A 13234-nucleotide genomic window follows, 5' to 3' on the forward strand; every position below is an offset into this window, starting at 1 on the left:
ATTTGACAAAAGGTATGCTTTTAGGACCATCTCCTCAAAAAGAGAATGGAAGTGCTACAATGGCATGCAAAAAGGCACAGAGACTTTTTTTTCCTCATGCAATAAGGTTCTTATGTACATCTGAAGAGTGAGGAGTGCCCTTTATCTTTGCTGTTATTGATGAAGACTGATAAAGTTTTTGTCTGTATTGCTCAATAATATTCAGGTATGCCTCAATTAACAATGTTGATGTCTTCCTGGGCAGTACTTTTTTAACAAAAGATTTACTTCCAGAGACCGAAATAAAATGGAAAAATAGGGATAGGTTGTCACACCACAATAAAATAAGCTCAGTTCATCATGTTTCAAGAAACTTTCATAACTGACAATATGTGCATGTGAAATGAAGCAACCGTGGTAAAATGATAAGAAAATGTTTTGACCCTTCTAGGGACCATTCGAAAGCTTCTTCCAAAATGTATCCAGGAATGTGTTTTTTTTTTTCTTTCACCCACTTTCACTTTTTAAAATTATTTCCATTTTGGTGCTCTTTAAGCTTATAAACCTATGCTTCTATAACTGATGGGGAGTAACTGATGAGGAAGGCATTTCTGATGTCTCCTTTTCTCTCTGTTTTGCTGTACCCTCATGCTTTATAAGAGATTTAAAAGGCACCTGCTGTTTACTTTGTCTTTTGTAGGCAGTGCAACACAGGTACATTAAAATTCCTTTTTGGGTAGGGTGATCAGACTTCCTCCTTTTCCAGGACATGTCCTACATTTCAACCTTCTGCCAAGGAGGGATTTCAAAATGTCCTCCATTTCGATCATGACTAAGACACATGAATTTACATTGACACCAGTGTGTTTAGCATGTATTTTGTAATGTCCCTCATTTTTCTTGAATTGCCTACATTTTGCAGTGCCTTGTGTTCCTTTGCAGTTATGACATCTGATCATCTTGTTTCTCAAATCATCTAGAGGACAATCCCTTTCTTTCCCAGCTCAGTGTTTACTGCATTGATAATGGCAGACACATTACAGCATTACAAGTCTGTATTTATCCAGCCCTTCTTCACTATCATCTCAACGCCAATGCTGATCTTAAAAAAAAAAATCTTCCAGATAAACAGAGAACAAGGAGCAAAGGGCAGCTGGGGTGACGTGAAAAGACCTTGTGCAAAGGGAACTTCTTTTTCTCAGGCTTTGCTAATGGAGATGTGTCTTTCAAAGGCTTCCATACATGGCCTGGGCCAAGCAAATGCGTATGACAGGAAAAGGAAAGAAGAACAAGCTTTCAACAGTGTGCAATGTGGGGTGTGTAGATGAGTATGCTTCTCTAGTTCAGCAGTCTGTATTAAAATTGCTTAAGCAGAAATTAGCAACAGATATGGAGAGCTCCTCTCTCTCTACTCTAGAATGTGTATGATGCATTTCAGTGGGAACTAGACTCGCACAGGCTAAAGGTCTCATAGGGATATAGAAAAGCCAGGGAGATCCACTCAGACCTTCTTCATTTGAGCTGCTTCTATTATGTAGAACCAAATCCACTTCAGGGCCCAGTTGCTTCACTTCAATAGTTGCTCAGGCCCTGTCATACTTGGTTGTGCGATAAGGATTAGGAGGGCCTGTGCGATGTGCGGTACACACAATGCTCAAACTGAAACTAGAGCTTTTTGGAATTAGAGGGGATCGTGAGGTAAGCAGACTGGACCCCAAATAGCATATGTAACTGGACCACCTTACAAAGTGGTAAGTATCATTTTACCATAAATGTTTATGTTTGCACGGTGTCTGTCTATGGTTGCCATAAGGGACAAGGCTCCGATCTGTTCAATGGCTGACTAGAGGAAGAATTTCAGCAGTTGTCCATAGCCTTCTCATCCTGTATTATTATTATTATTTGTTGTTGTTGTTGTTGTTGTTGTCAATGTCCCATCTGTCCCCATAAAAATGATTTGAGGTGGCTTATGCATTAGGAAAAAATACAATCTAGATGGAACATATGAAAGGTTAGCATTAAAATTAAATTAAATTGCCAACAATATTAAAAGCAATTTAAGATATGCAATTAAAACTAGTAAAAATATCTGTTTTGAAATAGACCAAGTATTTTCATTGGCAGTACATTATAAAAAAAAAAACCCTCTAAATATTGAGTATCAATACAAACATGTGCTTTCTGACAAATAGCTCCAAGTAGTACCAGTCCAAAGGCATCACATAACTGTTCCTTCTTTCCCATCTTGCTTTGTATGGCCCGATACAGACTGCCAAAAGTGTCGTCCTGGGGCCAATTTTAGGTCTCCAGAGGGCTGAATGTCCATACGCACCTAGCCTTTCTAGGGGAGCCCGTGCGCCATCTTGCCAGTGCTCCTTCTACAGGGGCATGCAATAATGACACATGGGCATCCACGCACCCTAATGGCGCTCGCCAGAAGCAGTAACATCAATGTACTTGAGCACCATTATGGCACTCCTGAAAAAAAGCCACTCTAGGCAGCTCTTTTTTAGAGTGTGCGTCAGTGCAGCGCTGTGGGGCTGGCATTGTGAACCACAGTGTCTGGCCTCTCATTCCATGAAAATTCTGTGAATGAAATATAGCAATTACATAATATTAGCTAAATCTGTAACCTGTTGGAAGGCACTTGACAACCATTAGAGATCAGCTAGGAATGGGCTGAGCTCATGTTCTTGGGAAAAATACCAATTTCCATGTTTATTGCTCAGTGCCAATGGACACCACCACAAAGCCCCATGCTTTGACTGATGAGTATCAGGGTCTGCTCTTCAGGGTGCTTGCCAAAACATGGATTTCTTTAACAACAACAACAAACCTTGGCCTGCCAATTTTTCCTTAACTTCCCCGTCTCATTTTCATTATTAGATCACTCTGTGTTGCATCAGGAGTGGGTTTCTAGCTATGAAAACTCATGCTTAAAATAAAACCAGTTAGTCTGAAATGTGCTGCTACATTCCTTCTTTTTTTTCCTCTTCCCCTTCTTTTTTTATGCAGCAAAAGAGACTAACATGGCTACTTCTTTGAAAACTATCTGATAATGTTGATGTCTGACCACACTGGTGTGGGGGCAAGAGTGCATGATTGTGTCATTCACCAACATTCACATTAGAAAGGATTTTAGTGGTCTTTTACATGAGAGAAGTGAGTTTTGCACATCTGAGAATTTGGATAGCCTTCATACTTGTTGCCACCTAGTGGTTATAAAAGAAATTATTTGTTAACATCAGTTATTAGAATCCGCTGTTCACTTATCCAATTCAGTGTTGTTTATGTAGACTAGCAGCAGTGTATGAGACAAAAGTCTTCCCCAAGGATTGAACCCCTAACCTTTTGCATGTTTCTAGCAATGAACTAATGCCCTTTTTGCATGCAGGAGCATGCATATCTTCTTTTGCATATAGAAGAAAGACAACAGCCGACTCTGAAAGCAGAAGCGGAAATAAACATTCATTTTCCCCCTTCTCTACAGGTACTGCCCATTTCGTATTAGTAATTTTTTAATTTTTTAAAAAAAAGGTTTAAGACAGGGAAAACATTCAGCTACTTTCTTCTTTTTACATTGACCTGAGCACAAGTTACAGTGCAGCACTGCAAATCTTGAAATTGTATTCTGAATTGTAATGACTGTTGCTGCAAATACAGATTTTTTTTCCCTAGGTAAAACTGTTATGAAGATTAGAATATAGGATTCAACCTGATTTTATGCAGCCTCCAGCATTATTGCAAGCAATCTGTTAAAAACTCTAGGAAGACTTATGTTTTCCTTGCCTGGTAGCAAGATTAAAAGGGATGTTAGAAGGCAGACCATACCACATTTCATAGATGAAAAACAGGACATGTGTGGCAGCCACATCAGTGTCTTAAGTATAGTGTATGTTATTCGTAAAGAGGAACACACAAGCTAGGGAAGTCTGCAGCTTGCTTTTGCCTGAGTCTACAAGCAAGATTCTGCCCCTCCTCACCCTTGCTGAGTTTTATTTATTTAGGCCTGTTACAGACTGCCAAAATAAAGCTGCTTCGGGTCTCTTTGGAGGTATGCTATTTAAATGATGCATGGGTCCTAAGAGTCCGGAGGTCGCGCCAAAGCCACACTCCATTCCTAGGCACTGGAGGGCAGCTTTGGTGCAGCTTCCGGATTCTTCGGATGCATGCATCGTTTAAACAGCATACCTCCAAAGAGACCCGAAGCAGCTTTATTTTGGCAGTCTGTAACAGGCCTTAGTGTATTTATACCCCCGCTCTTCCCAGCCAAAAGGCTCTCAGAGCAGCTTACAAATTGTTAATTAGACATTTCCCTGCCCCCAGGCTTGCGATCTAAAGAGACATGACACAAAAGAAGAAGGGAATTAATTAATTAAAAGGAGTTAATTGAATGCAAACTACTTTTGCCCTTTAAACTCAGACTGCAGCAATTGACGCAAGCTGAGGACAAAGGGGGAGAGGAGGAGGACGAGAGAGTAACCGGGACATTTTAAAAGCAGCTGAAAAAGCAGAATGATAGAGGATTAATTGGAACTGTTCCTGACAAATCCGGAAAGTTTGAGGCTATGAGAAGGGTGTCTGTGGAGGTGACCCTGCTCATTTTTTATTTTCGTCCTGCTGACTCCTGGCTTCATTCCCCCAGCAAAAGAACATGAAAGAGAAAATAGTGGAGCAAGGATTACAACTCACAGAAGCCTCCAGGCAGCATGGTCAAGGAGCTTGGGAATTGTAATCCTTAAAACTCCTTTTTGAAAGATCTGGACCATGGCTCTTGATGGAGGGGAAGCCTCCTCCCACCTCAAACTAATTATGCCCCATAGATGGATTAAAAGGATAAGAACATAAATCTAATTGGGAACTGAGGCTAGGGAGTTGGGGATATTGAGAGCTCAGGAGACAGCAGAGATCTGTTACACAGCCACTTACTTGCATTCTAGTCTATGACCCTATGACAGTGAAGAATCTTCACAAGGGGAAAAAACCCTCTATCCAGGATGAAGTCTTGCAAATGGTTCACGTTCTCTACAAGACAGACATGGAAGACTCTGAAGCCTACCCAGCACCTTCATTCAGACAGTCAATCCCTTTATTCATATCCTGCCTTTTCCTTAAGAATGGGACTCAGGATGGCTTATAGAATAAAAGAAATACAACTAAAACCATATATATCCCTGACTAGTTCCATGGATATGGATTGCCCAGTGTCTGCCTCAAGATGTCTCACCCCAGCCATAATTATTATTTGTAGTTATAAGCTTCAAAGTCATTTCCAGCTTATAATGATCTTAAGGTGAACCTATCATGGGATTTTCTTGCCAAGATATGTTCAGCGGTTTGCCATTGCCTTCTAGCTAAGATTAGAATATTAAATGGTTCATAGAATTAAAACCATATAAAACATTAAAAACATAGATTTCGAACTACTGAAACAGAAAAATTCATCATATAAAGCAGTCAGTTCCCATACACCCACTGGAACTGAAAAGTCTTTGCCTAATGATGAAAGGCCAGCGAGAAGAAAGCCAACCTAGCCTCCCCAGGAAGAGAGTTTGATGAACACATGATGGGACAACCAGGGCAGTGCTGAGAGGATTAAAAAAATAATTCAAAACTGATCTCTGAAACAAAATGAGCAGTTTTCCAATATAGCAATAGCAAGTACATTTCTATACCACTTATCAGTGAACTAAGCACTCCCTAAGCGGTTTACAATGTGTAAGCTAAAAGCCCCACAACAAGCTGGGTACTCATTTTAGTGATCTATGGAAGGATGCAAGGCTGAGTGATGCAAGGAGCCCTGGTGGCGTAGTGGTTAAATGCCTGTTCAGCAGCCACTCATTCAAAATCATAAGGTTGCGAGTTCAAGACCAGCAAAAGGGCTCAAGCTCGACTCAGGCTTGCATCCTTCCAAGGTCGCTAAAATGAGTACCCAGATTGTTGGGGCAAATTAGCTTACAGTTGTAAACTGCTTAGACACTGCTTAGGCGGTATGAAGCGGTATATAAATGAAGCTTGTTTGTTTTGTTTTGAGTGGCCCCTGGAGCCCCTGAGAATGAACTCACAACCTTGTGGCTGTGAGTGGCTGCGGTACAGGCATTTAACAACTGTGCCACCAGGGCTCCCTGACCAATAGCTTGGTTCTTGCGCACAAAGTGTTTTTCTTGTACAGGGGACGTGTGAAGGCTGTCAGAATTTTATCGAGTTCATCCATCATACCTTCTTAAAATTTCAGCACCATTGTTTAGTTCACTCTCTGATATGAAGAGAATAGCTGTATACATGGAATGAATGGAGATTATAATCTCCATTCAAATGTATATTCTCATATAGCAGTTCCTGAGCCAGTCTCAGGACATATTCTGAAAGAGAGAGATTGAGAGCACAAGACTGAATTTGCAGAGAGAAATCTCATCCAATAGGCTTGGAATTGTTAATTGAGCCTCTATGACAAACCAATCTTTGCTCAAATTTATGCACAGCAAATTTGAGCAGAGGGAGTCTTTTGAATAGAGGCAGCAAAACATCCAGGGAAACCAACATCAAGGTTTTAGAAACAGGAAAAAGAGAAATGATCCAAGCTATCCTTTCATCATACGTAGGTGACAAAAGCAAAGATTCTTTCCCCATACTGCTGCCAGTCCACTCAAACTTGAAGAGCTCACTTGAGCTACATGCATTACCATTTGCCCTTTGAACACTGCATTCTGGCAGGTCATGCTGAGTCAATCAGGTATGAGCTATCTTTTATCTGTTCAGAAGCAGGGCAGACAGTGCATAGTTATAAGGCCATAAATATGACTAAGATATAAAGGATAAGGTTATAGAAATTCAGATCTTTGCATTCTAAGAGAAGGAATATAAGTAGGTCAGCTGGAAACTGGCTTCCTCGCCAATTATTAGATTCCCGTACCATCTGAAGACTATTCAGAGATGTTGAGTCCTAATGATCCTGAATCTTAGAAGTGGCAGTGTGCCATCTAATCGTATCACACTTGTCGCAAAGACACTTCTGACATCAACTGACTAAGCTATTATGATGGACTAGAAATATTTGGCAGTCCAGCTTGGGCTAAAATTAAAGTCTCACATGTGTACAGACCAAAGATTAAGAAGAGGACAGAGAATCTAAGGGACAGGGAGAGTAAAGGGCAAAATAGCAGAAGGAAAGAGTGAAGGTCTGGAAAGGGGAGGTGGAAACAAAAAAAAAAGGGAAAACCAAATTCCAAGTGAAAAAGGGGGGGGGGTCTGAGGAAAACCCTCATGAAATACTTCCTCCTTTTTACTGACTTTTTAAGACAAGACATTTTGCATTCCAAAATGTAAAGCAGGAAGATTTTAGCTGAGAATTCAGTGCTTGAAAATAATCCATGTATATTCGCTCTGAGTCCCAGTTCTGGGAAAAGAGTGGGATGGTAATAATAATAATAATAATAATAATAATAATAATAATAATAATAATAATAATAATAGCAGTGTGTGCGCGCGCACACACACGCTCATACATTTCTGTGTATTTAGAATATAACATTTTGAGTACCATCACAATACCACCAAATGTTGCTAATCCTTAAAATATATGCATGTAAATACAGAGATTGGGCTGGATACGGATTATATGGAAGCTTCCATGTCTAAGTATAAGGAGGGGATGAATACTATGAGGACATACCAAGATGTTGTAGCAGGACCAATCCTGCCATGTAGTGCAGTGAATGTTTTCATCTTAGGTGGCAGAGGAGGCGATTTGCACCCACCACCGTTGGGTAGGCTCCCACTAACAGAGTGTTGCTCAATACAGAAATGCTCTAGAAAACCCCAGTAGCTGCACTCTCCAACTAGAAGAGTTGCAGGGAAGAGAACCCTCTCGAGCATCCACCCAGCCCAATCCCTTTTTTGAAAGTAGAAGAGCAATAGGCAAATGGAAAAGGATATAGCACAATCCTCGGTGAGAAAAGACCATTACAACTGCTGATTTTTGTTAAAAAGCAAAGGATTTATATGTGACAGCCAGCACTGCTGTATAGGACAAGCACATGGCTTGTTTGCATATTATGGATGCAGTAGGCACACACTTTATTTTCAGAGAAACCTTGAAGTATCCCATTCAATCAGCTTTATTCCTGGACTTGCCCATTCATTTTCAGACATATTCCATGTGTTGTCCATTTATCTTGATGTGTCCTTTTTCTTTCATAGCACTGGTCACATACTGTAATAAAGATTGATTGTAGTATCCCTAGTATTGTTTCAAGCCCTTCCATGTTTTAATTCTTTTGATCATGGAACATCTTGTTTGTAAAGAATGTATCCTGTTTTTCAATATCTTGTTGTTGTTGTTATTGTTGCATGCTTCAAGTTGTTTCTAATTTATAGTGACCCTAAGGCAAACCTATCATGGTGTTTTCTTGGCAAGTTTCTTCAGTGAGTTTGCCATTGCCATCCTCTGAGTGAGAGACTGCAATGTGCCTAAAATCACCCAGTGGGTTTACATGGCCAAGTTGGGATTCAAACCCTGGTTTCCAGCGTCATAGTCCAGCACTGAAACCACTACACCCCATATATTCCCAAACCACAGTAGATATTCTAAGTAGCTTCTTTGGATTACAGAAGCTCCTGGAACATGTTCTAGGCCCTGGGTGTGCACTGTTACCTCAAGGTACTAGCCAGGCTGGTGAACATTTTGAGAGTACTGTAGTATATACTTTTTATTGTTTAGAGAAGCATTCCCAGAGGCTAGCCCCTCTCTGACCCAGAAAGCCTCCTTTTAACCATTAATTAAGAAGCCAAGCACTTCCTCCAATCCATCTGCCTTGGTCCAGGCCTCAGAGGCGGAGAACTGCTGGACCTGATCCCATTCCCCACCACCACTCCCTTCTCCTTTTGTGTTGTCTTCTTAGACTGTAAGCCTGAGGGCAGGGAACTGTCTAACTAAAAGATTGTATGTACAGCGCTGTGTAAATTTACAGCACTTTATAAATAAAGGTTAATAATAGTAATAATATGACAGCATAATTCTACTGAAATTACAGGGACAAAATAAAATTACAGGGGCCTTTCTTGGACTCCCGTTGTGTACACTATCAATGGCATTCTTTTTTCACCCTTGATAAGCTTCTGACATGAATTATGAAAGGGAGTGTTCTAGCAGGTTTTGTTTAGGATTCTGTCTGCACAGTCCATGGACAGCATTGTGCCAAGCAGAGCCAAAGCCAGAAGACAGCTACAACACCAGCCATCCCAATCTCCCTTCAGAAAAAAAAGAGAGAGAAAGAGAAGGTAAAAGAAACCTATTTTATTCAAATCAGGCAGCCATTCCATTTGAAGTTCACAGTGTATTCAGGAGAAGTAATACTGAATGGTATAAGGCTAACACAAAGGAAAGCAATGCTTTCCATAGACATACAGAAAAGTGAGGTCAATCTCAAAAGGAAACAAATACAAATGAAACAAGGTCACATATAAATGAAGTTGTGTAGAGGTTTAATGAAGAAAGCAACATATATTAAAATCAGGGGCCACAGAAAAGATTTCATTTCGATATGTGTAAAATGTGACCATAAAGGAGATGAATTAATCTTTCTAAAGTGTGAATGCAGTGAAATGTCCTTTCCTAAATGGCTATCACTTCCTACTTCACAATTACACAGCTTAAAAAATAACAAATTCCACACCCAACCCAGCCTTGATATTATGGGTCCACTTTATATCCAGAAGCCTAGGGAAATATTATGGCTATGTATCCATATGGCATGTTAAAAGTGATCAAAGCACTTCATGTACATTATCTCATTAATCCTTGTAATGACTTGGTAAGGCAGGATAGTGTTGTTATCCCCATATTGCAGATGTGGGGTTGAAGGTGGTGTGCCTAAAGCTACCTAATGACTTAACAACAGAAGTCACATATGGAAAAGTAGTTGGAAGTAAACCTTTGCTTTCTTTTTTCTCTCTGGATGAATGACATCATAGTATATTTGTCAGCAACTTCTTCTCTCCATTAGAATGAATTATAACTTCAATATCCACTGATAGAACAAGATGTGGGAGACCCTTCTGTCACAGACCCAAAAGGTAATGTGGATGTTTCAATAAATGAAACTACATTTTCAAAGTCACAGAGTGGGCTTAAAGCATAGAGGAGTTACATGGAGAAAATAGTAATGAATGAAGAGAAACCACCATGCATGAGGGAATACAGAATATGGCACAAGAGGAAGAGAGAGAGAAAGTTATTTCCCCTCCCTCCTTGCAAAAGGATTTTGTGAAGATCCACAGCATCTCAGGAGGTCTCCAGATCACTCAACATTCTTGTATTTTGTGAACAGGTTGTACAAAACCCTTAGGGTAGATTTCAGATCCAAGTTGACAACATCTGTGGGATAAGAAAAAAAAACCAAAAAGAACATTTTTACATTGTTTTAATAGCTTTTCTTTTATAAAATGAAAAACAAGTCTTCTGATTTTAAACAGCTCAACAAAACCTTGCACAATTCTCTTGATACTATCAGTCAGAGGAACCCCAAGCTCAGCTGAAACTCTCATCAGAACAACTGTCTTAAGAATGTTAAATGAATTCTAGTCTATCCATGAACTGAACAGAAATTAAAATCCCCTATGAGGTGTGATTGGCCATCTGGAACAATAATTATTTGGAGCAGAGTGGGTTGCACAGGCCCCCAGGGGCTAGATATGATCTAAATTCTACAATCTGCCCACCTGGATCTAAAGGAGGTGAATACAGCCATCTCTTTTAAAAACTACTAGTATGTTCTTGTAAGTATAGGCACAATGAAAGGAAATGATGATAACTGTGACATTGATCATTGTGAAAATAAAGTACATGATCAGTTTCTAGTGGATCAATCTGGAAGCACAAGACAGCCATTAAAATTGGAATAAATGGCTACATAAATTGTTGGTTTTGTTTTGATTTGTTTTTAAGTAAGCTGGTCTTACCCTCCTCAGTATGTGTGTAGGTGATGCAAAGGTTTGACAACTTAACATGAAAACAAACAAAACTTCATATGCTCAACTTAAGTCTACTGAAACCAGCACAAACAGAAGCCTTTGAAGAAGTTCTCTTCATGCTGCCCTGGAGATTCTGGGAGCTACAGTATAAAAAAATGACCTTCCCAAGTTCTTTGGCAGAGTTCTTAAAGAACATTTTTGGGCCACCCTAAAAGCTGTACTAGCCTTTGCAGCACAGGCACATTCTTTCCTGGGGGCCCATATAGGCCAAAATAGCTGGTGGGCACCTCCAAGCATCCTCATATGTCTCTGTGTCTTCCCTGAAGTGGTTGGCAAGGAATTCCATATCGATTGTTCACTATCTGGCTTTCAAATACCTCTCTGCAAGAGCCCGAAAAGTCACTGCAGTGAGGTTTGAGCACTAGACTCTGGAGACTGGAGTTCAAATCCCTGCTTGGCCATGGAAACCCAGTTTACACTCTCTAAGCCTCAAATGAATGCAAGGCAAAATTCCCTCTGAACGAATTAATGCTAAGAAAACCCTGTGATAGGTCGCCATAATTTGGAAATTACTTGAAGGCACACAACAACAACAACAGACAGAAATTTGTCCCAGCCATTATATAGCAGTTCTGTACTGTATATGTGCCTACCTCATAAATCAAAGCCAATATAAAACTAGTTTTTTAAAATTACCATTCATAAAACACATGATGGAAAGTTCATACTTCAAGCATAATTCTAAAGCAATATGCAACATTTAATCAAATTAGCAGATTAATAAATCAAAGCAATTAAGGGTGATTAACTCCTGAGTTTCAATTTTTATTACCAAGAGCAATTAGTAGGACTATTAGTTATCTTTGAAGTCTGTAATATGGCTTTACTTACTAGCAGTCTGTGTTTGGGAAGGAAGGGGTGACTTATACTAGAGTTGTGGGCTATGGCCCCCTACTCTGCTTGGGCCATATGCCATCCCTACTTTTACTAGAGAGAGAGAAAAAGATAGTCTTTTTGTAACTGTAAGTGATAAAGTTTACTTTTACTAACCCACCTCTAGTTAATATCTAAAGACATTTTAAAAAATAAAATATGCTCTTATATCGGCTTAAGGAAGCCCTTAAAAACAAGAAACACTCTGAAAAATACAGCCAGAGAATCCAACTTCAGTATACCCTTTGTTTGTTTTTGGTTGTGTGCCTTCACATCATTTCTGACTTAAGGTGACCATAAGGGCAAACTGATCACTGGGTTTTCTTGACAAGATTTGTTTAGAGGGGTTTTTGTGTTTACCTTCCTCAGAGACTGAGAGAGTGTGACTTACTCAAGGTCACCCAGGGGGTTTCCATGGCCAAGCAGGGATTCGAACCCTGGTATACACAGTCATAGTCTAACACTCAAACCACTGTGCCACATTGGCTCCTATACTCTAGTAGTTGGAGAAAACAGAACACAGTAGATACAGAAAAGCAGCAAGGTGATACTGCAGTGTTGTTACAGCTCTCAGCTGAGTGAACCAACTATTCAGGTACCCCTGCACAGGAATATAACAATAGGGAGAAATGAAAGCATTGCCCCTCAAGTAATTGGAATTTCCCCTCAGTCCTCAAATGTCTAGCATCACAGAGTGAGACACTGAAAACTGTTAACATCTAGAACTCTTATATTTGCTGTGTTTGCATTCCCTTAATAACTTTGCCTGCCCCTTGGATGTCTAAACTATAGTTCCAAGTGCTCAACTGAAATCTTAAGTTATTACAATATTAGAAATTTGAGGACTGGAGGGAAATTTCATTATAGGAACAATTTTCTAGTTTTTCCACCACTGCTCATAGTTACACCCCTGCTCTCCCACACCCTTCATCTGGACTCATATTTCTGTGCATTACCTTCTGGTCGAGCCTTTGGCTTCTTCAGCCCTCCATCCTGCATCAGTTCAAAAGCAAAGGAAACATTGTGAACCTGAAAAATCAAACCATAAAGAGATCTTCATGTCATGAAATGAACAATTTGTCTCTCCTCTTCCTCTTGCATTACTTAGCCTCTTTTTACCAGAAAGTATTTTCCTCAAGAGCCTTAAGTGAATCTACACTACAAATGCATTGTCACTTCTAACAAGTACAGTGTAAACCTTTTAGCAACAATTCACTTGTCTCCACTGGCCACTATTTTCACATGTGACAATTTTCAGTATGCATGATTAAGCTTGTGCTGAAAGCTACAGGAATGCTCCCAAACTAAGTCACAAAGCTACGTTTCTATGTTTTAAATACTGTTTTTAACC

The 13234-nt window shown here is 39.9% G+C and overlaps 1 protein-coding gene and 1 long non-coding RNA gene across 6 annotated transcripts in view; one reads left to right on the forward strand and one right to left on the reverse strand.

The window, feature by feature from the left end:
* LOC121931194 overlaps positions 1-13234 on the forward strand; it is a 972450-nt gene that overhangs the window by 467546 nt on the left and 491670 nt on the right. The gene's annotated exons all lie outside the window — the stretch shown is intronic.
* Positions 9260-13234, reverse strand: part of PARVB (parvin beta) — a 54696-nt gene continuing 50721 nt past the window's right edge. For all 4 annotated transcript variants that reach the window (XM_042468624.1, XM_042468626.1, XM_042468627.1 and 1 more), the window contains exons 12-13: positions 12840-12912; positions 9260-10354 (exon numbers count right to left, since the gene is read on the reverse strand). In XM_042468624.1, coding sequence (XP_042324558.1) covers positions 10278-10354; positions 12840-12912 — 150 coding nt within the window. In that variant the 3' untranslated portion in view covers positions 9260-10277. The remainder of the gene's footprint in view (positions 10355-12839; positions 12913-13234) is intronic.

The sequence above is a fragment of the Sceloporus undulatus genome, chromosome 5 (genome assembly GCF_019175285.1).
Source record: "Sceloporus undulatus isolate JIND9_A2432 ecotype Alabama chromosome 5, SceUnd_v1.1, whole genome shotgun sequence".
NCBI classification, from domain to species: domain Eukaryota; kingdom Metazoa; phylum Chordata; class Lepidosauria; order Squamata; family Phrynosomatidae; genus Sceloporus; species Sceloporus undulatus.